Source organism: Chroicocephalus ridibundus, chromosome 2, assembly GCF_963924245.1.
Source record: "Chroicocephalus ridibundus chromosome 2, bChrRid1.1, whole genome shotgun sequence".
NCBI lineage: Eukaryota > Metazoa > Chordata > Aves > Charadriiformes > Laridae > Chroicocephalus > Chroicocephalus ridibundus.
In genome coordinates this window covers 4,544,209-4,570,627 of record NC_086285.1, presented here as the reverse complement: position 1 = coordinate 4,570,627, position 26,419 = coordinate 4,544,209, and the positions used below count along the sequence as shown (strand labels likewise).

General features: G+C 38.9%; 1 protein-coding gene across 11 annotated transcripts in view; it reads left to right on the top strand.

Moving 5' to 3' along the window:
- The window catches only part of ADCYAP1R1 (ADCYAP receptor type I), a 147,221-nt gene that overhangs the window by 12,522 nt on the left and 108,280 nt on the right, over window positions 1–26,419 (top strand). For all 11 annotated transcript variants that reach the window (XM_063324312.1, XM_063324311.1, XM_063324310.1 and 8 more), the window contains exon 2: window positions 21,023–21,187. In XM_063324312.1, the coding sequence (XP_063180382.1) occupies window positions 21,140–21,187 (48 nt within the window). In that variant the 5' untranslated portion in view covers window positions 21,023–21,139. The remainder of the gene's footprint in view (window positions 1–21,022; window positions 21,188–26,419) is intronic.

Sequence of the window (26,419 nt, the reverse complement as noted above, 5' to 3'; positions counted from 1 at the left end):
TCATGGCCCAGAGACTGTTCTCATAGGCAGTTTGGATGAGACCATTTTAATCTGTGGTAAAGCAGTTTAGCAAACGTGATGACTTGTTACTTGACCTCAAGATAAGGAAAGGGTCCTAGACTTGATGTATTTAGCAACGCAGTTGTAAAATTAAAGTCCATTTATCTTCCTTGCCCCCGCTGTGAAACAACCATTGGCTACTCAGTTAGCTTCCTTACGCTCCTTCATATTCACAAACAAGTGGCTGACAATACATTTCTGATATGAAGGTGGGTCATGAATTTAACATAAAAGCAAAGGCTCCTGGCTGGCTGGACAGATAGATTTTTACCTTGGTAGAGGATTGCTCAGTGGTTATTGAATTGTTGCCATTGACAGATGGATTCAATGTGGTCCAGCTGTTTACTTGGACAGAACAGCTTTGCTTTTAGACCTTTTAAGCATTTTTGGTCTAGAGGCCACACAAAGGAGAGTTACAGAGAGCCAGATTATGCTTTTACACAAGGGGAAGGGAAATATAAGACTAGAGACTGCAAGAAGCTAGGGACACACCAGAAATAAACTTGTCTATAGGGAGATGTTCTGGTTCTTGGATAAACATAACAATACATAAGCTCTTCTGGCACTGCCAAGGAATCTTAGGAAGTGTGATCTGGCATGGACACATGTCAGTGGTAATGAGAAAGCATTTGCAAAGCTCAAGTGCTCTGAAATGGTTTTATATTAGTGGAGTCTTTCCACATATTCGATTTGACTCATTGTCTGTAAGTCTTTCCTGAGACCTCAGTGATTAAAACAAATAATCCTGTTCCTTAGTTGACACCCATTATAAGCGATGTCGCTTTTCAATGAATTTATGATTTGCTACTTAGTCTGCAGTAGAACTGGTGACAGGGGATATGTGCATGTATGTTCCTGTTTGAATGTGTTTCAGCAGAATACATTGTTTATCAAGCCCTTTGGGATACAAAGGACTCTACCACTGTGAACAGCATTGGCTGTGCCAATGCTGAGAAGTTAAATACCACCAGAGAACATCCTGGACCTCTGGAATTTGGTCACTAAACTAATATTAAATTATTACTAAATTAATGTAAATTATTTGCATTGCATGTTGAATGGGTTTGCATACAGATTTACTGAGATTCTTATTTACAATGCCTGGACGTAGTTCAGAGATTGTCAAAGTTGATACATCATTCCCAATAGGTAGTTTGCAGAAGGCCACTCTGCTTGAAGGGGCTAAAGAGATTAATGCAAAAAAAGCATACATCTAAATTATTGCGGGGGAGTGCAGGGGGAGAAGGGAAGGTGAAGTATGTCTGAAAACACCACCACGAGTGAACAGACAGAAAAATTTCTGTCCTGTGCCTCCCACACTCCCTAGCTACAGATCTATTCTAGGTCTTCTGGCAGTGCTGTTAGACTGTAGAGGGGAGTATCCTAAGGCAAAATCCTTTGGCTTAGTCATGAATCTATGCTTGGATATCTCATGTTGTGGCAAGTTTGGACTATGGCTTTTCTGGAGCATCAGAGTTCAATCTCCACATGAAGTAAGAATTCAGCTGAGACAGAGCAGGATAGGTCTCCCTTGGTGGGCAAACCTGATTTCCCAGAGTTGGAAAGTGTGTGGAAGAGAGAGTTGGCTGCACATCAGAGAGTCTGTATACTCGCAGATTCCTAGGAAGTCGTTTCCTTAGTGACAATAACAACAAGAACAATTTTAAAATATTTTCTTTACATCTCTTTTTAGTGTTTTAGATAAGTTCAGAAGTCAAAGAGTACAACTGGTACTTCCCAGCAGAAAGGGGCTTTTTGGTGTTTTTTCTTTTCTCTTCTCTTTCGTAGCTCACACTGACACATACGAATTCTTGTTTATAATACGGATCTGTATATCTTAATACTCTTGGCATTTTTAAATCCACAGACACCGTGGGAGCTGAAAGAACAGATCTTGCAGGATTTTTAATGTGTCTTGTAAATGGTAGCAAGTTGGGAGGTTATCTCTGTAACGTGAGTGCTGTGGGCCATGTAGTGTAGACACACCTTAAAGCATACCTAGCTCCAATGAGAAGGTACTCACCAACTCACAAATCTAGGCTTATAACAGGAAGGAGTAGGAAACTGAAATAGAAAAAACCAGCAGAAAATAGTGTTTAAGAAACAAATCTTGACATAAGCCAGCAGCCTCCATATTTGCCACTCTACACAGTAGATTTTGAAGACAAGTTATGCAGCCTGATTTGGGCGAAAAAAGAAATTAGCTGCAGAATGGGACTGCTCTAGCAACAAGACTAATTTTTTTTGGTTTAGGGTTTCCTGAGGAAACCCTGTAGAATGAATACCCACTCTGCTTTCTGACAATTAAAGACCCTGGGCACAACCAGAGGAGTTTAACTTTTCTTTTTCCAGGAAAACAATACTGACAGAAACTGGCACAAAAATGTATAGATTGGAAGCAGGGAGAACTTTCAGAGGTCACAAGGTGGTAGTGAAACAGAGGTATAACAAGGAAAAAAGTGAAAAGTGAAAGGACTTATGAGCTATGACAGAAGGAATTCCTAAGAAGTGAAACCATAAAGATGGTACTAAAGAGCAAACTCTATTAGTATGCCTGAATTAAGAGTGCAGTTAATATAGGCTTCCTCTTTAACTAAACAGGAGAGACAGGCATCTGCAAAGAGTGACTGAAGTCAAAATATGATTCATGCAATGGAGGTGTCCGGCTCTTTTTATTAACAGTAGAAAGGGTTTAAAATATCTCTGCTTGTAATTTAAATTTTAATAATTAACTGGGGAGAACTCAAGCCCTGGTGACCACGAGCAGTACAGTCAGTTCACTAACACCACATGATACTTTCTTTGTTCAGGACATCACATAATTATAAATAAAATTCAATGTCATGAGGAACTTTATTTTTCCTTACACAGTCAGGGAAGCAGGGCTTAAAATATTGTGTGTGTATGTGCATTTCCAAATGTGTTTCCAATTTCTGTTCAATTCTGACACAGTAAGTCATGAATAAATTATGAATTGTTACAAAGTAAATCAGAAATCATCATATGGAGTGTCTAAAGTAGCAAAATGGATTTAAAATAGTAATTAAAATATACATCCACTTAAAGTCTTTCTTAAATATCTTCTCCAGTTATCAAAAAGTATTTACAAACTATGTGTCCCAAACCAGTTATCATTGACCTTTCTTTTGGGAGATAAATCTAAAAATGAAAATGACAAACGGAAGTAGGATTTATGACTAAAATATGGATTGCACATTTGCTATATTAACACTTCAATTTGAACCATTAATTTAAATGAAAATCCCTGATAAATGAGCAGCAAGGTTAATTAAACTCAAAGTCCGGCTTTGGACTACTTGTGCTTATATCTACGTTTCTCACCAGTGGTTTGGAGCCAAATTTCGATCTCTAGTGAACTCTTCCTTGCTCTTATGCAACTACTTTTTTCAGTAACTCACCACTGTTAAGTGGTTCCAGCCTAGACTTGAATCTTTATTGGTTCCAGCCTAGACTTGAATCTTTATCCTTTCATCAAAACCCTGATCAGGGTTGACTCAGCTCTGAAATGCATGGGTGATAAAATCTAAGATCACAAACTGTGCACTGCATGTGTATGTTACATTAAACCACTCAGTAGCATCTAAGAAAATGGAAGTGATTTTTCTTAGCTTCAGCCTTCCAGGCTCTTTCGTGGGTGAATGTATTAGAGCAGAATACTAAATCAGGAATTAAAAGATTTACTAGGTTAAATCAAAGAAATCCCACATGGGATGCAAAATGATATGTTGGTTATGTATCAAGGAAGGGGGATGAAAAAAGAACCACAATAAGAGTTTAACAAATTAAACTGACAATGCACCATTTAATGTGCATGATAAGAATACATCGATTAAATGGCAAATGAAATAACAGGAGAATTTGCTGCATATTTTCTTACTGAAAAATATTTCTCATACGAAATTAGAATACATGCATTACTAAGACACATTTTCACCTGCTCTGTCAAGAGTGGTGGAATTAAACTACCAGTTGGTAGTTAAAATTATGAGTGTCAAGAGTGAGGAACAGTACATACAAGAAAAAGAAAAAAAAAAATCAAACAACCAAACAAAGCAGTTGTGTCATTTTAAGACCTTGGCTTTTTGAGTTCTGTAGTCTTAAGTCTATGCAACTACTGTGAAGTCCTTTAGCTGTCTGAAGACACCTCCACCTCCAGCCAACTCCACCATCTTGTCCCCACCTCTTGAATCTGCCAGCTGAGCTGCTTGCAAGAGCGCTCCCTAACCTGATTGTATCACATTGACCTTGGTTAGCAAAGCCTTATTATTTAAGCTAACCCAATTTATTTGGAGTCAATTGGGTTAGGAAATGCTCGTAGGATCAGCTCAGTGGGCAGATCAGAGGCAGCACAGCATGGATTAGCGTCTCTAAGCTGACTGGGAGTAATGTTCTTTTCAGCATGGTTACAGCTGGAGAGAGAGACGCCCACAGCCTAATGCAGGTGTCAAGAGCTGGCAGTTGTTCGAAGCAATCCTATTGGATTTATACATAACAGTGGGCATCTCTTTTCTACAGAGAGTCAGCAGAAGGAAAGAATTCACATATTTTCATGAAGAAACCTCAACTACCTTCCAGCTAATGCAAACAAGTTCTATTAACTTGGAAAATAGTTGAAAAGGAAAATATTGTGAAAGAGTAATACAGAGAATTTTGTGTTATGCCCTACATTGGTGATCAGTTGAGATGCAGCTGGTCCTCAGAGCTAAATCAATCCTATGTATATCTGCAATACTAAAACTAACTAGATATGAAGTACTGAATGCCCTCATTTCTCACACAAGTCACTCAGAGCAGAAATTGCTACTTATGCCTTCAGAAACGTGTGCCTTTCATTCACTTTATGGATTAATTGATATGCAAAATAGGAGTGGTAACCCTCATGCAAATATGCATTGTATTTCTTTGCAGGTAAAATTATTGAGATTGCCTTCTGGATGTTTTTACATATCTGAGCAAACTGGAGCATTTGGTTTGCTTTGGAAAACAGATTAAAAAGGCAGAGGAAAAAAAACACGTTAATTTCCATTTTAGAGACATGTTGATCTGTTTTAAAAGACAAGGAGTATGCTGGCCTTTTGGATTGGAGCTGTATGACTGACACTGCATAACATAATACTGTACTTAGGGTTTATTCACCTACTTATTTATGACCTCTAAGTCCTAATGTCCTGGGTTGGGTTGGGGTTTTTTGGGTTTTCTTGTTTTGGGGGTTTTTTGGTGTGTGTTTTTTTTGGTTTTTTTTTTTCAGAGTTGTTTTAATGTAATTCTGCATTATTTTGATTTAAAATTATGATTATTTTCATTACTGGCTTGCAGATAACATGGAATATCACCACTCCTTTGCAGAACATGAGCCAGAATTATTTCTGTAAAACCTGTAACTATTGCCCATCAAAGAAGATTTTGTGATCAGAACCGAGCAATGCCGGATGAAATTAAACAATCCAAAGGACATATAAATCCATGTCACAAAATTGTGTTTTCATCTATGTGGGAGACATGCACACACCCAAAATGGGCAAAATATTATTGGAAAAATTATTTTCTGCCTCACATGGTGTTTTCATTTTGTAGCTCTTCGTGAATAAAGCAGTCCTCGATAAAATATCCAATGCTTTAAGCATGTCTAATGGCAGCCAAGCTGTGCCCTGGAGAGTTCACTGCACTGTGACTGTGTGCCATCCTATTCAGGCTCCATCACAAAATTTATTCTGCTTGTCCAAAGCAGCCTCACTCTGTTCTGACTTCAGGTTATTAGACATTTTGTTTTATTTGCCGAGAGAGGATCGTTCTCTTCCTTTCCCTTATGTGTCCCTACCCTGGTCTCCCCAGTGAGTTACGCATTTCAGAACAACTTACAAACTCATCCAATGCTTCATTTATTCCAGCTGGAAACAAACTCTGGGGACAGAAGTGAACTCTGGGAGGTGATGAAAGAAATACCATAAAATGTGAATTCACCTATTCTACTGCATGTAGAGGAGATATATATTTTTTTTTCTGGTTTTTTTTTTTGGTTGTTTGTTTATTTGTTTTTTTTTGCCTGGTGCCTCAAACAAAATGCTGGTCTTTGCTGCAGAATACACTCCCAGGGGAGAGCAACAAAAGACCCTGAGATGTCAGTTCACCAGACAGGGCAGATCCAGAAGATAAATGTAAAGGTAACTCAGGAGTTATTACAAGTGTTACCATTGACTAGTTCTTAAGATTGCTTTCATGTTTAAAAACAAGGATGTCTTGGAGGTTATCAGGCTATTATCCAATGCACATATGAACCATTAAACTTTGTCCTGTGTTTTGCTAGCTGACTCTCACATACCACTGCTGGTCTCTCCTTTACTTTGTTCTCCTTGTCCGCCTTTAATTCTCTACCTAGTCCAGGATGAGGAAACCCAAGAAGGCTACTTGCATGTAGGTCCCATGTAGTCCCAACCATCTGCAGGCAAGAGGGTCATTAATAATGCAGCCTGCAGAAACAAGGGCTTTAGGACATCTTTATTTCTCTTAATAAATTGCATCCTTTGGAGGCTGCTGAAGTGGATCTCCCAGTGCTGCAGATCAATAAAGCTTTCTCAGGCTGCTTTTCTTTTTAAAACATTTTTGTGAAACGCTGACTAGGATCGGCAGATACTGTGTTTCTGTGAGAAACTAACCTATGAAGCCTACGGCAATGTTATTTTAGCTATTTTCAGATATTAAAATAAATCCTCTCCACAGAACATACAAGTAAATAGGGAATAGGGGAATAATGGAGAAATGCTGTATTTTACACTACAGTGAAACTGGGAAAACTTTGGCCAGAATTTTTTGACCTAATGAGTTTCCCAATGATCAAAGTTTCATCCCCAAAGTGCTTGAAGGGCACATGATGATCATCACCATGATAGAACCATGCCAGCACTTTAAGGCCACAGACTTTAGTTAGTTTGTTTTTTCAGCAAGTAGCCTACATAATCTTTGCTTTGTATGACTGCTCCACCTGTTTCTCAAGCCACAGTTTCTTCCGTGTCATTTCTTCTGAGCTTAAATAACATATTAAACTCCAGGTGGGTGCAAATGAAGACCTGAACAGAGTTTAGACTTGATCAAATGTGAGGAAATTAAAGGAAGGAAGCTTGATCAACAAGAAAAAAGACTTCTGTTACTGAACACTTCACATTATTTGACCTTAATTTACTGCCCAATATAAGATGCTACTGATCAGCTCAATGTAGCTTAGGCAACATTTTTTTGTTTGGGCTGAAATTTTTTATGCTGTGTGCCTGTCTCAAATTTTCTTTTCCTTTCCCTGACTCTTCCTCTCCTTCCTGATAGAAAATACAGAAAAATAGTGTGTAATTCACCTGATGCTTTGAGATACATAATTTAGGATGATCTAACTTGTGTCTCTACTGGCTATGCTAGCTATGTCTCAGTGACCAGATAAGGAATCAGTGGAAATTAGCTCTGTTTTAGAGGTATATGTTTTAATGAAATTACCCTCACCCGCATCCCTGAAAGATCACCCGTACACAAGAGGCATTTTCACTGTGTCTTTGAAACATGAGTCAACCTATTTAAAACTGAGCAGTGGGCATTTTGGAGATGAGGGGTATTTCAGCCTGATTGAATTTACATCCTTATATCCTACGGTTTACTGGTATGCAAGAAAATAAAATGTCAAAGCTATTCAATGGAAAAACATTTCAGTTGTCTTCTGGACCACATGGAATATTCCAGTTCCGCTTAATTTCTAAAGGAAAATGTGAATCATACCAAGTTCAGTTACATCTGATCTTATGACCATTCTGACAATTTGTAAACTTAATCAACACACACAGCGTAACATCCATAATCAGGGTTTTCAGCTTTCACTGCAACAGCTGCATTCAATATAGTACATTAATCCACTTTTTAATAATGCCATTGACTCCTCTTCATGCAGCTTCCATATATCAGAAAAATTCTGATGTAGTAAATTTGAATTCCACACAAATAAAACTAGTTCTATAATGGATCCAACCATTCTCTTCTAGTTGTGTTTTGGTGGGGTTTTTTTGGTTTTGGATTGTTTTTTGACACCCTTTTGAATTAATACAAGAGAATATGTCATATCTTGTCCAACAAATTTTGCATGTATGTGCATGCGTATGTTTATATTAAACTGGTTTGGTCCTGAGTTGTTCAAACCTTCATAGGTATTCCACAAGGGCCATATTCTGCCACCTTATAGGGCAGCTATAGGTTCACCCATAGGGCATCATAGGGCCAGTTTATCTTCTCCAATTGTCACATGGAAATCCATGAGCAGATCATAAAGATGAATATAGAAATCTTGGGCTTTAATCACAGGTTGAGAAGGTGATTACACAGTAGTGAATTGCTTCCATTCATTTATATTTACCTTTTTTCTGGAAGGACAGTTGTAGTGTTGGTTTATTCAGAACAATAGTGAAGCAGTGGTGTGTGAATCAAGATGAATATTTCCATTATCTAGATTTTAGTTTTTTAAAAAGTCATGCCCATAAGAATCTTCAGTGCTATAAGCCATGGATATTCACACCTTTGTAAGGCCCTGGGCACTCTGAAATGTGACCTCAACTAAGACGTTGTAAGTGCTCTGAACCATGGCTTGGGAAATCAGTTTTACAGCACAGAATAATTTTGCAATGCTACCTAAGATATTAGGATTTCCAGCTTTTTAAAGAGACAAACTATCTAGAGACAAGCTAAGGCAAAGGGATGAAAAGGTTGGGATTACCTGCAACTTTCTCCTCTTTGTGTCATCTGAAGTGTCCTTGCTTCGTGAGACAGAGTGCAAAGGCCTTTGTACTTTGTGAAGATAAAAGAAGAATCCCACAACATTTTCTCTAGACTCAGTTTCATTTCCTGCTGTGCTAGGCCAAAGGAAAGACTTGAACTGCCCTTTGTGTGAGTAGAAGCTTTACTTCTGAGACCTGAATGCCTCCTGTCTGTCCATGTGTCTAAGCTACAATCGCACTCCTCACCTGCTAGCGGGAAAAGCTCAGCTGCCTTCACTGCCTCTGGATTAGTGGGAGCAGGAAAGGCCAAGAACACATTGTAGTTTTGTCATTGCAGTTTTCTCTTGAGACTCAAGTTCACTGGATGGAAATCAGCTCTGAGTCAAAGGCCATGTGATTGTGAATATATACCTATTAGCACCGAAAAAATCAGTGTGTCAGAGAAAGTTGTTTACAAAATATTGAAATTATACAGAGTCTCTTTAAAATTGTGACTTTTTTTGACTATCCTCCTCTTTCTGGAAGGCACTTCCAGCACCTCTGTCTGATGATGGTTTGAAGCTTTCTTCTAATTCCCAGCTTAACATCTTCTTGTCCCAAACCTGATTTTACTTTCAATTGCTTTTCTTTTCACCTTTGTTTATACTTCTACTATGCTCAGGACTGTCCCTACTCAACACAGATTCTTCTGAGCTAATCAAATTGGTTTTCTTCGTTATTAGCTCTCTGTTTACCAAGATGATGGCCCAGAGCAAGGTAAACCCATGTGCTGCTGAGGTGAATTGTTCATCTTCTGTTCACTATGGAGGAAGCTGAGGGAAACTAGCTTGGACATAGATGTTTCACTTTTAGACAGCTACATTTATGTGACATGAATTCCATCCCTGGTGTTGCAAGAACACATGCTGTGGAAAGTCCTAATACTGTCCAAAAGTAATGAGTTCATTAACCACAAGATGGGATACAGCTGGGTGAACTTAGGCTGTTCTAGGTGCAATAGAAAAGGAGGACAATAAGAAAAGTGTGTGGAAAAAAAAGGGAATTATGCCACTTGTTAGTGCTTATGGAGTGACTTAACCTTATCTTTCAGCGTAGGAATGAAACTGTTCAAAAAAAAATAAAGAAATATGTTTTCATCTCTCTAAGGACAGAAGAGATAGGGTTGTAGTCCCAGGACTGTTCTATGACACGTTTCCCTGAGAAATGAACAATACACACTTGAGGAATAACAAAAGTAGGGGAATCATTTTCCTAACCAGCAAGGAAATAGAAACATATTATATCTCTTCTTCTTTTCATCAAGATGGTCTGAACTTTGGCCCATGAAAGCTTTCTATGTTGTTGTTTAGAAGTGTGGGGGAGGCCAATGGATATTCATCTGGGACATCTCCATAGATTGCCGAGTCAAAGTGCTCAATGAAGTACAAGTTGTTATACTCAGAATAGGTCTGCCATTTGCATTGGAAAATAAGAATGAATTCTACATATACGGCAAAGAAAGATCATTTTGTCATTCTCTCTGAACACCTTGGCAATTTTTCCATACTTCCAAGCATCCTTCTGTCAATGCCAAGTTTATATCAGACTGTTTTCTGCACACCAATGTCACTTATTTATTCTTTTGGCATCAGACAATTGCTCATTGTATTTACCACCTTCCAATGCAACAGATAACTCCCTTTCCTTGCTTCTTTTATTACTTTAATTCTGCTTTCAGATGGGAAGGGTACGCTTGTTTCCCAGAGAGAATATGAGGTTGGTGTGCTGTTGCTGGAGTTCCGAGACTGTGTCTTGCCCATGGGTCCATCACCAGCTGCAGGGCCACTGCTCTGGAGTCAGCCTGTCCTAAATAGTGGAATGTCTTGTAAAAGATACCCCTGTTATTTCCTCACAGCTGAGAGCATGCAGCACCTTGCACAGAGGCTAACTTGGGTCTGGGCAGCAATGATAGCTATGTAATGAAAACTATATCTCAAGATAATCTATTCTGCACATCAACACAGCTAATTAAGGGTGCTAAGAGTGGCATCACATTCCAGTAAATATATTATTTCTAGTTAAAGAGTTGGTTTGAACGTACTGTACAAGTACTGCACTTGGGGCGATCTTCAGACACAATGGGAATAAAGGGCTCTGGTCCAGAGCTGCATTTTTCTGCTCTTCCTCTTTCTTCTGGCTGCGATAGATGTTTGCTCAACACTGATGTTGTTTAGCAGACATATATCCAGCCAGATGGGTTCAAAGCAGAGACTGATGTCAATGTTGATGGATAGGTAACAGAGTCTTTATGACCTCCTATGTAAACAGCAGTTACAGCAATAGCCAGGGAAGGAAATGCAGAACACCAGGCAAGGAAAGAAAATTAATCAAGTAGCTCTTGTAAAACTTTCTTATGCCAGATAGAGAACACTTTTTATGTGTTGTGGAGTAATGATTTTGAAGGACATTGCCAAGCAGCACTTAAAGCTCTGCTGGAATGGAGCAACACATAGTTATCTTTATGATCCCATATTAGTTGCATATTAGCTATGAAGTACCGCATAGATCACAGATGCTTCAAAATGGTAATTGACCTGCCTGTGAAGATAAAAACTTCTTATATCATTCTTTACTTTGCCTTCTAATGCGTCTTAAATGCATGGTAGTTTATAAATATTTCCCTGCAACTGAATATCTGTGGTCTTTAGTTAAAGAAGTCACGTCATTTCACCAGGTCTCTGGGGAAGTCAGCAACATAAGGGCACAATAAACATGTTAAATAATACAAGAGGGAAAATAATGTCAATCAAGGCAAGAATTGCTGGATGAATTTTATGGGTGATGTTAAATGGGAAATCTGCCCAGAAAAGCAAACCTGTGTACAAGGAGTTATAAATTATATTCCATAGTTTCTGCTTTCATAAGTCTATAGCTGCCGTAGTTGCAAAGATAGGCTAGAAAGTCGTGACCTGTAGATGAATGATCCACTCATGTCCATCTGAATTTTCAGTGAGCCTGAAGAAACAGTTCCAACAAACAGGCTTCCAAAGTCATTATAATGTCAAAATACTTAGATACCCAGAACAATCCTTTAGATGTCAGTGACCTTCATTTTTATCACACCTATATGGGTGAAGCAGCATAATATGAAGGTGAAGAGTTGTTATATCATGAAAATTTTTTAGTACTTATAAAAGCCAGGCATTTTAACTGGAGTTTGTTTAAAAAATCAGGTGTTGGTTAGTTTTATACATGATGTCCCAGAAGGACATAAAATTTCAAAGCTTAAGAAAGGCTGGCCTTTGTGATCCCATATATGAATGGTTGGGATATACTAGATCTGGATTTTCAAAACGTTTTTGATAATGTCCTTACTGAAGAAAGATTCTACCTTGAAGGAAAGCAGGCATCAGCTGAGGTCAGGAGAGCTGAGTGAGTCGAGACATGACTGATTTATGTTGATTTAACACGTTTTCACACATCTGCTGGCCGATGGTAACATCTTATGTGAGCTCTTTGCCTACAGTGAATGCAAGGCAATGGAACTGAGCTTGCTGACAATGAAAGAGAACCAAAACTAAATTATACTGGCTTGAATTTAACGTGAACCAAGAAGGACATATATAATTACTGCATATCAGCTGAGACATAACAAATTCGTAAACTGTAAAAATTGTACTGTGTCTGAGTCCTAAAAAAAGGCAAAACAAAGCAGCAGGATATACTATTCTTTCCCCAAATTAATAGTGAGTGCCACAAGGAGCTATGCTAGCCTAATCTGATGTAAGGTCTGAAAATTAACAATATGTTAGCAAAATTTGCAGATGATCAAGAAATGAATCAGATCTTCAGGAAGTGTAAATAGGAGTATCTTTCTTGAATTGACTGAGCGACATTTTAAAATCTGTTCTAGAATAGTTTTGAGAGGGTTTTTTGAAACGTTAGGAAAATTCTATAAAGCTAGAGGACTAGGAAATACAAGAGCTGTCAGGTTATACAGAAATGATAAGGAGCGTACTTTGTAAGGACAAATTATAATACTCTTGCATCTTCAGGGAATTTCAATTTAATTGAAAACACTCAAAGGAAAAGGAAAAAAAAAAAAAAAACTCCACCAAAATTATAATCAGAGACAGCTGAAGTAAAACATGCATGGAAGTTATTAGGCATAGCTATTAGGACTAAAGATAGTGCTGCAGGTAAGAAAAGGCCATAACACAGACAGAAGTCAGTGCTCTGTTTTGCTTACCATTAGTGCTTTGCTGTCTTAAACTTTGGGATGGAATTTTCTTTGTTTGCCCTTGTTAGCCTGAGTAAGCAGAGCGGGAAAAAATAGACTCAAAGCAGTAACTCACTTTGTCCGAAATTAGGCACCTAGCATTAGGGTATAGAAATTTCTCCCTGAGGATATTTACCTCTTCTCCACTGACTGAAAAGAGAGCCTGGGTAGACAGGGCTGAACTATAAAGGTCTAATGTTTGAATGTGACTAATGCTGTTTAATGTTTTCATTAATGACCAGGATGATGGGGTGGAGTGCACCTTCAGAAAGATTATACAAATTTGGGAGGAGTGGTTGACAGACCAAATGTTTGGTCATGCTGCTATTCAGAGGAAACTGGACAGGATGAAGAAATAGGCAGAGAGGAACCTCATCAAGTGCAAAAAAGAGAAATGCAAAGTCCTGCATCCAGAGAGAAACAACCCTATGCACCAGGCTGGGGATCAGCTGGATGGAAAGCAGTTTTGCAGAGAAGGACCTAAGGCTCGTGGTGGACATGAAGTTGATCCTGAGCCATCAATGTGCCCTTGTGGCAAAGAAGGCCAAAAGCATCATCAGCTGCATGAGGAAAAGCAGCGCTAACATGTCAAGGGAGGCGATGTTTCTCTCAGCCCTGGTGAGACACATCTGGAGTGCTGAGTCCAGCGCTGAGCTGCTGACTACAAGAGAGACATGGACACACTGCAGTGTGTCCTGTGAAAAGCCACAAAGATGATTAAGGAAAGACTGAGAGAGCTGAGGCTGTTTAGCCTAGAGAAGAAAAAATTCAGGGGGATCTTATCAATGTGTAGAAATATCTGATGGGAGGGTGTAAAGGAGCTGGAGTCAGGCTCTTCTCAATGACAACCAGAAACAGGACAAGATGCAACAAGCACAAGTAGAAATATAGCAAATTCAACTTAAAGATAAGAAAACACTTTTGTTTTGTTAAAATGGTTAAATACTGGAAGATGTTGCCATGGAACTTGTGAAGTCTCAGTACTTGGAGACACTCAGAAACTGATTGGAAATGGGTCTTAAATAACCTAAGTTACCTGCTCTAGGTGACCCCGCTTAGAGCAGGGCAGTTGGACTAGACAGCCTCCGGAAGTCCCTGCCAAGTCCCAGTTCTGTGAATCCCCCTTACTGGTTATTATTTCTTCTTGCAAAGCCGCATTGCTCTGATTTCTTTCCTACACAAGGCCCCGTGGAAGTCAATGAAACTGGTAATCCTAATTCACGTAGAAACATTCAAACACCACCATTTGCATATGGAAGTGACAGCAATTTACCATTTCCTGGTTTTGTAATCACACCTTTGTCTTTCTTTTTTAAAAAGGGAGTTCTAGTGAAATTCATAGGTGTTTTCTGCATGCTATGCAAGAAAAAAAAATAAAAATCAAATAGACTATTCCTCAGATAGAAAAAAGACTATTATTGAGTATTGCTGACAGACTTGGTTATTCTATAACACTGAAATGCCTTAGCCAGGCAGCAAGTTGAGTACATTTCTTCCAACTATTTCCATGCAAAATTACTGTTAACATTGTACCAGCTCCTTTTCCAAATTTTGTTTCCTGAAGTCAGAAGCAACGGTTTTCCTGAACAGTGAAAACACTGGATATTAGAAGAGACTACCTGATTTAATCTGCCATTAATAAACGTTTTGCAGCACTTGACCCCCACATCAGTTCACATGTTAGAACGATGGCTGGATGTCCTACAGACCTCATCCTTTCTTGTGGACAATCCTGTGACAAAATCCAGGTTTCTGCTTACCAACTCTTTCAGGCAAAGTTGTGCCATTTCTGCCAGAGGCCCTCATGACATTCACACGTAGCTGAAAAGGGCTGACTTGTCCCTTCTAGAAGTAAATCCTTTCTGAAAATCCACCTCTTAGACCTCCTGATGTAATTACCCTTCAAATCCTGTTTTGTTGATTCAAATCCTGTTAAGCACGCAAGGGGAAAAAAGTGAATAAATGTCTTCTTGGTTCTTAAAAGGAAGATAGAGCCAGAGTCTCAGCTTCTGTGATCCATGCAGATACTTGAATTTCGGTGAATTTACTAAGATTAATGCAAGTAAATGAATATAATGCAAAATATTTAAACTCCAGGAAATAAGTGGTATATTAAAGATAGCAGAAAGGCCATCATGTTCTTTTTGTTTGCCTTAATAGGATTGGTCTTTACAGACCACCTGCTGTGGGAAACTTTAGAGCTGTTGCTGTCTGGCATTCAGTTAAAATTTCTTCTAGTTTTTCTGTTACTTTAAATATTTCAGCATCAACTTATCAACACCCTAAACAATCTAATTCCTTCTCAGGCCTTTGTTGTAGGTCAAACTTTGCTATTTTGTGTTTCATACTGCTGATCTATATACTTCAGAGGAGTCTGGAGGAGGGGTAATTCTGTCCAAATTTAGATATCTACAATGTAGATGTCAACGTATGAGCTAGCTGTTAAGAACTCTTTTACACTTATGGAAGAGAAGTACAAAGTTTAAAGTAGACAGTTAAAATAGGTCAGACAAATTGCTTTCTTCATATGTCTACTTCTCTCTGTTGACAGTATAAAAAGAGACTTGACAATGAGCTCATATGTGAGTATGTGTCTTCTAGCTTTCTAAAATTAGGCGACATGTCCTAGGTCACTGAAGGGTTGTTCCCCCAACTCTGCTTATTTCTTGCCAGCAAGTGTCTCGGTTGACACGAAGAAGGTTCATCATGTCCTCTAATATAAATTATGAAGCTGATGTACTATGTTTTGGAAGTTTTAGGAGGGAAATAACAAAATGCACTGGATTTCACATCTTGTATTGAGAGCCTAAAGAAGATAGATAGGGAGTCAGTTAAATATTTATCTGTTCATATATAAGCCAAAGATGTCCATCTAGCAAAATTTGTGCTATAAACAGCTGCGAAGTTCCCTTCCCTGGGGAGAATTTGGAAGTGCCAAGGGGGTAGTCTGTCAGCCATACTGACTGGTGGTGGCTGGAGTATTCTCCTCACCACCTTCTTTCTTTTGCACCCCGTCAGTCTCCATCCATGTTTATTCTGCATAGAGAAATATTCTTCATGTCACTAGGAAGTACTGGGATAACTGTGCATGGAGTGGGTGTCTTTGCTGCAACATAGAGTATTCAGTCTGCAAAAGCTCAATTAATCCTGCATGTTGTCAGAAGCTTTCAGACTTCCGCACTTGGGTAGTAGCTTGGTCACAGTGCAGGAGAAGGATATGGTGGGCAGCCCTGACTAGACACTGAATTAAGATTAATTAAGTAATTTGATCACCACTGGTCTAAACCACTGTGGGTCAGCTTTGGAATTTATTATTTTCCTTTCAAACCACTGGCACATGTCCCACAGGACCATATCAAGGAGCCTAGAGGATCAAGTTCTTTCTTTCTTTTGGGTAAGATCTCAATAATTGCTGAAAACTGCCTTATAAAGTCACTAAAATTCCTCTTTTCATTCATCACACATAGGTACGCTATGTCTGAGATGCTGTATAACAGTTCTGCCCATTACTTGATATAGTGACGTTTGGTTATTTTAAGGAGTGATTCTTTTATGCCTCCCTTGGAGTAGGCACATCCCACTTGGAAAGGACTCACTATCTGTTTTTGTTGGTTACTGAGATCATATTGTGCACTTGGCACTTATGGGCTTCTCACGGTGCAATTCTTCTCACCAGACTTTAGGCTTCTGTAACATAGTCCACATATGATCTAAGCACTCCAGATTCCCCTCTTAAGCAAAAGAAACGGGCACTTGCAGCAGAACGTGTTTTGCCGATTCTTTTCCAACCTGTTCCATCCATTCGTAGATGATGAATTACTTTCTTAAGTCATTAGCTGACCCAAACAAGTCTTTTTTTTTTTTTTTTTTTCCTGTCCTTTTTCTTCCTGTATTTCCACCATGCTTGAAATAACACCCTGAAGCCCATTCCATTTTAGGAACAATAAACTGATTTTCAGATTCTCAGACAATTCAACAGCCCTTCTTTTTCACCAGAGATAATTGAAGATTTTTTTTGTATATTGGGGAATATGCATAACTGAATGGTGCAACCCCCATGCTATTGGCTATTCTAACTTCACTAATTTTAATTACAGTAGAAGATGCAGATAAAATAAAATACGAAGCACCAGTATCTATTATTTACTAATGAAATTACAGCATTTTGTTATCAGTGACATCAGAAGATGATACGACAATTCAAGATTTTCTTCCACATCCCACATTCATATATTTATTTATTTTCAAAATACTGAATGGAAATGGAAATGTTTTATTGTCTGTATTTTTAAAAGGTTCATTTTTCTAGTAAAACATAGCTGATAGTACCTGTTTGTGAGATAACTACTTATTGGTAATGGGTGGGCTCTGCATCTGTGTGTACCATACCTGCCAGCAGCTGCTAAAAAATACATACAGGTTCTGCTGCAGGTCCAGGGGATAAGTTCATGGAACTGGTAGTTGTTATCACCTAACGAACACTGGAGTCTTTGTAGACAGTATGAAGGCCTCATCCCAGTTTCTGATGCAAGTTTCCATAACTACCTTGAGGGTAAAAATGAAGTCAATTCTTTTACTTTCTCTTCAAAATGTGAAAGGCAGGCAATGAAAGGGTTTGCAGATGTTCCTGTCATCTCTTTAGAAGTTCCTTCAAAACTAAGATAAAACAGAAAACATCTACTCTCCGCTTATCAGACCTAGTGAATGCCAGGTTAAAGTAAAAATAGGTCTTCAAATATTGGACTGTATTCTAAATTTTACCACTTTTCCATGGGGTATCTGTCTACCTGTTTACTCAGGCACCTCCTACTTTTCCATTGTATTTAAATCGTATTTCTGCTCTATATTCAAATCTACATTACAGTGGCAAAATCCAAAGATAGAATTCAATCTCCACACCACTCTCTGGCCTTTCTGGACTGGCCTGCACTCAGGAGTGCAAATGATCAAGAAATAATTTCAAATCCAATGCCTGCTAATGCGCCTGTCTTGTTTTCTCTTGCTTCTGTTAATGGAGTGACTTTCCTTTTCCAGCTCATCACTGCTGAATGTCACCACGGATGTTTGCTGTCCTCCTCAGCTGAGATCTTATCAGTCCCTCATTATTTGATAAACCATCAGAAATATAGTTAAGTAATTAAATTCAGTACCAGAGTAGAGGAAGAGTGACTGATTGAGTGAAGATGGAAGAAAGCAGATCAGTTTAGAGGGAATTTTATGAATCATTGTTCTCCATTTAGTCAGGGTCTGGATAGAGAAGACAAAAATTTAGAGCGCGCTTAATTTTCTTTTTTATTTTTTAATTGGAAGGCTCTCTCCTTTCTAAATGCTGATATCTTGGCAGTATGTTGCAGTCAGTACAAAAAGGAAGTGTCCCCTGATCACAAAAGTTCTTTTACATTTGCCTTTGTCATTCCTTTATTTGCTTTCTGTCTTTGGTCTGTTTTCTTTTCTGTCCTTTCTCCTTTGTTATGTTTCCTCAAATTCCCTCTGATATTTTAAATGTTTTTCCAATATACCCTTGCTTTATTCTTTCTCTAATTGTTTGTGTGTCTTATATCCCTGATTTGTTATCATCTATGGTCCCTTTCTTTTCTTCTCTCGAACATTTACTTATCTGTTTAAACATTTCTGTAGTTGTGAAGATGTATGTCAGTTGTGTTTATGCCCACAGAGGTGACAGGTGGTGGCATGTAGGAAACCTACGTCAGACAAGAAGATTTTAAAAGGGGCCTTGGCGTTCAAAGACTTCATCTACACTTGGGAACACCACAGATGAGAGACAGTTCCCTGGCTCTGAGACAAACTGGTGTGGCACAGCTCATGCCCATGAGGCTAAACTCTCATATCTTCCTAAGCAAAGAGGTTGCACCTAAACTACTGGAGACACCACCAAAGGACTTCTGACTGATCTTATTTTGGAAGAATTAGGGCCTTAGAGCAGAGATACACTGGAGGTGTGTGGTGTATTAACCTTGGTCGGATGCCCGCTAAGTGATAGAGCAGCCCACCAAGCTGCTCTGTCACTCTCCTCATCAGCTGGACAGGGGAGAGAAAATATGGCAAAAAGGTCGGGGGTCAAGATAAGGGCAGGGAGATCACTCAGCAATTACCGTCACAGGCAAAACAGATTTGACTTGGATAAATTAATTTAATTTATTACCAATAAAATCAGTGTAGAATGATAAGAAATAAAAACAAATCTTAAAACCTCTTCTGCCCACCCTACCCTTCTTCCCACACTCAACTTCACTCCCTAATTCTCTTCCTCCTTCCGCCAAGCAGCTCAGAGGGATGGGGAATGGGGGTTGTAGTCAGTTCATCACATGTTGTCTGTGCGGGTCCTTCCTCTTCATTCTCTTCCCCTGCTCCAGCGTGGTGTCCCTCCCATGGGAGATAGTCCTGCATGAACTTCTCTAATGTGAGTCCTTCCCATGGGGTGCAGTCCTTCAGGAACCCACAGGTTCACAAGCCCTGCCAGAAAACCTGCTCCAGTGTGGGCTCCTCTCTCCACAGGTCCACAAGGCTGCAAGGACCATCTTCAGCGTGGGCTTCCCACAGGGTCACAGCCTCCTTCAGGTGTCCACCTGCTCTGGCATTGGGTCCTCCATGGTCTGCAAGTGGATATCTGCTCCACCATTAACCTCCATGGGCTGCAGGGGGACAACCTGCCTCACCAAGGTCTTCACCACGGCCTGTAGGGGAATCTCTGCTCTGTCTCCTGGAGCACTTCCTCCCCCTCCTTCTTCACTGACCCTGGTGTCAGAGTGGCTTCTCTCACATCTTCTGACTCCTCTCTTCCGGCTGCTGTGCAACAGATTTTTCCCTTCTTAACTATGTTATCCCAGAGGCGCTACCACTGTCCCTGCTGAGCTTGGCCTTGGCCAGCAGGTCTCTTGTGGAGCCAGCTGGCACTGGCTGTATCAGACATAGGGGAAGCTTCTAGCACCTTCTCACAGAAGCCACCCCTGTAGCCGTCACTCTACCAAAACCTTACCATGCAAACTCAGGGATTCATCTCAGATGAGGGACAACCGGGGAAAGAAAACTAACGAATATGAAAGTATATCTCCATGCTAGAACCTGACTGTAGGTAGGGCGTCAAACGTGACTTCTGGGTCACAAAGATATCAAGATTTGAGGCAGGATTGCTGTTTTAAATAGTAATGAAGACTGGATCCAGCCAGAGACTAAGACACATAGGTCCTCTTGAATGAAAAACTTTTTGAAGAATCATCATGATTTGGAGCAGGTGGGAATTTTTAAATATTGGGTTATGGCAGGCGGTGCTAGGATGGAGATAACATCAGGTATGCAATTCTGTTGATATCCTTACCACCTGTCTAGCTCCTTGGCAGAGACTAATGGATGTCACAGGTTAACATGACATCGTCCATATAAGTCAATCCTGTCTTATGTCATGGATGAATCTTTAGCCTGACAGTACAATTCATTCCTTTGCACGTCTGTTGCTGAGTTCTCAAAAAACTATCAGATTATTAACAACTCTGGTCACAGATTTTGTTATCTGGACAAGTGATCTCTGGGAATAAATCATCATGTCATACAGTCTCCTAAAAAAACCCAGACAGTTGTTCTTTTGAGACGCTACTGAAAATCATGAAGGTCAAATTGTGAAGCAGACAGCTAGGTCCCTTTTCTGTTTCAAAATAATCCATCCTGCCTTTTCCTTTGGGTACAGTTTAGGTCTTTGCAGCTACAGAACCTATTTCAGCAGTTTTTGTGATACAAGTTACTTATCATACAGACATGTCCTTTGGCTTTAAATTAATTATCCAAGACTATCTATAGTAACTGCAAACCAGACAAGTATGGTTGATCTCTAATATGTACAACTCACAGTTCGTGTTGCGTTTTCTGTGTCCATTTCGTTTTAATTTGTGTTTTCCATATTTATAATAATTTTCCTTTTTCACTGCAGAGATCTCAGCCTTGACGTGAAGACCTTAACCAAAAGATCTGCAGAGACTGTGTCCTTCATCCCTAATAATAGTGCTAACAAGCAAAACTTAACTAACGTTCAAAATTAAGAGGGAAAATGGCCATCAATTGGAAGATCTTCTTCACTCTGACATTGCTTCCCATGGTAAGAAAAGACATTTTTATTTTCATTGTACTGGTATAAATTCTTGTTCTCAAGGCCAGCACTTGCTAAGAGTAAAGGATCCATTGCTGACACTGATTCTGGCTTTTTATTTGTGGCTTAAAGTTATGGTAAGACTTTTCCAATCTCTTTTGTGGATGCAATAGAACTGTGATCACTTCTCTTCCTCGAGAAGGGCAAGTCAGTTCCTTGAGGGGATTTTTTCACTCTTTGTATCTGAGATTAAAAATAAAATAAAATAAAGTAATAGCTAAAAAAAATACTGGGGCTCCTGTTTTAAATCTGTTGGTTTAAGATTACTCTTTCCAGGCAGAGGGGATAAAATTAGTGATTCCCATCATCCCTGTGAAACCTAAGCCTCAAGATACTTCAGCCAGTGCTTTTGTGTGCCTCCATTTTAAGATGGCCAATTTTAAGAACCCATACAAGTGGACCTCTAAAGATATAGGCACTCAAACTCTTTCATCCTTTTTCTGAAGATCTTGGACTCTTTATGAAGATTACAGGGATTTTTTTACAACATAAGTCTTTACTTACTAAGTAACACGCTATCCCATGAATCACTCAGTCTTAACATGTGTCTGGGGATTGTGACCCGTTATACCCCTACGCATTGTGGCTGTATCCAGCCTCACATAACAGCCATAAAACCACTGAATAAAGCATGTTTTTTCACTTTGTAACTATGGGGAACAGTACATAACCCCCATATAAACTCATGTTGCATTCAACTCTGTTTTTTGCCAGACCGTTGATCATAAGTGTGCTTTTCACCGCTTCTCAAGAAGCATTGCACAAAAGGATACTGTGACAAATAACACTAGTCTTTAAATCCTCTTATTCTTATTAACAGCCTTCTATAACTCCCATGCAAATGCCTTACAATTGCTTAATATACAGATATTCTCATGTTGCTGCACTTTAATGCCAGGTATTTTAAAGCATTCTTGACATATGTTTTGCTTTTATTTTTAAATGAGAACATTTTAATTTGTGACCAGAGTATCTTTTAATAGTTTTTACAGAGTCTCTTTCTTATATATTGATTGTGTGACCTGTCATTTGCAATGTGTAGTGGTCAGCATACAGAGCTCATCTTTATTTTTGGCACACAAAAATACATACTTTCCTCTTAGGTCTTATTTAGAGACCACCTCTGTTAGCTGCATGTCTGAAATGTAGCATTATTCAGGTACATTCTGTAGAATAGAATAGGAACTGGAACTTCTGTTTCTCCAAATAATATAGTCCCTTCCCATACAAATATCTGGTCTTTGAATTTCCTTCTAGTGTATGGCTCTTCTGACTGTTGCTTAGCTTTTCTTGTCAGGTAGAAAGTATTACTTATTAACAAAGAGGGAAAAACCCTCAACATTTAACCTGTTTTAAATGCTTAAATTTGTGTGAGATTCCTGCCTTCTTGACTATAAAAGGAGATTACCTCGAATTCAGATGCTATGGTTTTGGATATTCATTAGATTATACAAACACACCTTGTTGCTTCTGGTTTGAGACCCAGAAAGGACAACTGTCATGTCTCAGTCTTTTAGGAGCTCTCATCAGACAGCTCAGCCTAGGACAGCCTCAATGTTTCCTCATCTATGAGTGTTGGTGAGATGCATCCTACACTGGGTGAAACTGGAAAGAAAATTGGTAGAGCTGCTGAATTCCTGGCCATACTCACGCATATTTTTCATCAACAAAATTAATTAAACGGTCATATGAATGGAAAGGCAAAAGACATTTTTTTAAATGATCAAGATTTTTGGTGTTCAGCTTGAGAGAGCCAAAAGGTGTCTTCTTATTTAGAGGTGAACAATTTTTAATTAAGGGAGATAAATGTGACTGAACATATCTCTTGAGCTTTCAGATGGATGACCTTCCTGGCAAATGTAGAAGGACAACAAGTTTCCAATTTCTAGCATTTCAGGACATAGCTGTGATCGCTCAGCTGGATAATTAGTGATCAGCTCCAACTTTTGGAAAGAACAGCTCTCTAATGAAATACCGTGAAGCAAACTAGAGCTAATAAGAACAAATATGCTTTTATATATGCTGTTTCTGCAATGTTTATGAGGTTGTTTATGAGTGTGAGGTTTTATTATAGTCTCTTGCAGGAGCCCAGATACTAAAATTAACAATTTTACACACATGGACTTGTGTATATGCACACACACTTCTTCCGTCAGTGAAGAGACTTATCCCTTTGACAGAGATTGTACCATAATTTGTGTAGCATATTCATTTTTATTACCTCTCTAAAGTTTCTTTTGAGAGACTGGGGTGCAAGAATGGTATAATGTTATTTATAGTTCTTCCCTTGCTGGGACTTTTTTGTAATGCTTATGCTAACACATTTTGTCTCCATTGGGACACACGCTTTCTCTTCAAACCACCTCTAACATGCTGTGCTGATATCCTCAAATTGGTACTTTTCTGGCATGCAGATTTTCAGATTTTCTACCAAGGGAGTGGATGTGACTTTTAAAAAATTTAGAGTAAATTTAAATGTCATCCCAGCCTCCAAGAAGCACCTGAAAAAAAAATCTTCTTCTACTTGGCTTTCCTCTAAACACAAGTAGTGATGTTCAAAAAATCTCTAATTGTTCTCAAGGAGAGCTCTTGTTCTCAGCAGTTGGGTTTGATCCCCATTTTGTGGCACACATCTCCACCCCTCGCAGTCAGTGGGGCTGAGTTGGCTCCTGAACCTGTACATCTGCTTGGATGTGCAGTTTTTTGCTTCAACAATAGACAGACCCATTTTACCCACAGAAAACCAAAGCACCCTGACTAATGCCTGCATTCATAAACAGGTTAAGACAAAGAGAGGACAAAGTGTATTAATGGAAAATTCAAGGGGCCTCACATATAAGTATAGACTCACACCAGACATCAAGAAAATAATATGCTAGTAAATAATTAGAAATGGGCATGTGAAGCCAATTCTAATTGTCAGAGACTAGTGTGGTTAGATTTTTCTTGTGTTTAAACACGCTGTTCTGTATTTGCCTATCACAACTGTATTCCACCTTCTTAATCACTTGAGACTGAAAGCAGGATCTAGATGCATGATATCTGATACATCTTTTACAGGAATTCTTGAACTTTACTTTTTTTCCCCATTTAAAATGCTTTCCTATCTTTAAATGTCTATGTAGCTATTTTAGCTCATTTTAATCCATTTTTTTTTTTTTAGGTAGCCCGCTTCTTTTCAGTTATTCTCATTCTTTTCTTTGTTTTCTCTGAACATCTCCTCTTTTAATTTGAACATCAGTTTTCTTCATCCTACCTATTTTTTTTTCTTCTGAATTCACTTTCACTGCCATTTTGATTGATTTCTCATTCCATTCATCTATGAAAGCAGTGGGCTTGGCTTTTTATTGGAAATATTAAGAAAAGTCATCATAAAATTATTGAGGAGATAGGATCCTAAACCATCGTTCCTTTGTCTGGTTCCAAATGTACTTGAGAAACAATAAAATTCATGACTCACAAAGTTGGCTTAGTATATGAACTGAATTTTAAATGTAACTGCAATGCAGGTGTTCTAACTGTCTGTAATAATTCAATCAGATGTATTTCTTCAGCTAATACTTGGAATTTCTTGTGGGTGCATTTTTTAATATTGCTAAGCTCAAATGTTTCAAATGATAAGATATTCTTTATAGTGTTTCATTAGCTGGCAAACATACGTTCATTGACTTCCTTAAAAAAAAAAAAAAAAGAGAGAGATGAAAGGGAAAGGTGTAAGTGATGCCTCATGTATACCAACATTGCAGCATGATCACTGTATGAGGCTCAGAGGGGCAAATACAGATTTGGATGCACAGACAGCATCTCACAGATCAGAGAATGAAACCTCAATCTGGTTATGTTCAAGCAATTCACTAAGAGGGGAAGAGAGAAACTAGATGTGTTCGTTCAGACCCTGTTTACTGAAGGGGGTAATATTTCTCAATCTTTTAAGGGTGTCTATAGTCTACAGAGCAGAGAGCTCTCTCTATCCTCCGTTATTCATCTGTAGCTGTCACTTCCAGTGCCAGGCTACGTTCCAATAAGATCAGTTACATTTCAGTCCCTGTCATTTTTTAGAGATGAGAGACAATGTATGCAAACACACTACCCTAGGAGGTTTTTTCCAACCCTGCTATGTTTGTTAGAGCATCCATTTTCTGCTGCAGCCCAAATGTGAGGTTCCTCAGGCACAAACATAGATGGTTGTGTTGGTCCCTGCTTCTTAAGTAACCTATTTTTTCCATGCAGGACTTAATGAGACAGCTTTTAATGAGTTTATCTGCCTCAAGATTTGTAACATCTCATAACCTTTTACAGAAGTCAAATTCTCTGTAGGACTGCAACCATCTCTAACATAATGCACAGTTACATGGGACTTCCCTGTTACTTATGTAATGCAAATACAAACATGTACAAATATAGCTATGGAACTGCTGGGAATGTTCTCCAGAGGAGAAAAAACTCAGCTAGCCAAGACGTTACTGCTTCTATAGTTTTTCTTTTTTAATACAAGGAGATAGTGCTGGGGCAATCAACAGAATGTAGCAACTTCTTAAAAACCTATGACTTGCTTAAAAAAGGAAAGAAAAAATCTCAGGATGTGTAATATTGGTTAAGGTATATCACAAAAAGCATCTGAGAAAATCAGTGTTGCAAAACAATCAGTGACAATGTCCTTGATACCAACCAACTTCAAGAACCTGTCAGAGGCACAAAAATTAGGATCCTAGGTTCCAGATGGTCCTTAGTCTGGCAGCTAGGTGGGTTAGGTACTTACAGAGTGTGACAGAGTGATGTATGTCTCAAGGTATATCTCCACCTGAGATATCTATAAGTGCCTGGGTTTTTCTGAGAAAGCCTAGCATGTTGACACTTCTGTCTAAGATGCTGAAGCTGGTGGGAGACCTTGATGTTGTGTTGGTGCTCCGTCTAGTACACTGGGACTTGTAATTTCACACTGGGCACCTCAGGCATCAGTTATGGCTACTGCAGAAGCTGAAGAAAGACACACTTGGTCAAAATGTTTTTAAGCTTATTAAGCTTATTTGCACAAAACATGAATGACAACCAAAAAAAGAAAGTCTAGAAATATGCATTTTCTACCAACAGGTTCACAATACTATGCACAAACACAGATACCTACATGCAACTTTCATTATTTAGGCAGGCAAGATACCTGTCTTAGAAATGCATGGCAGC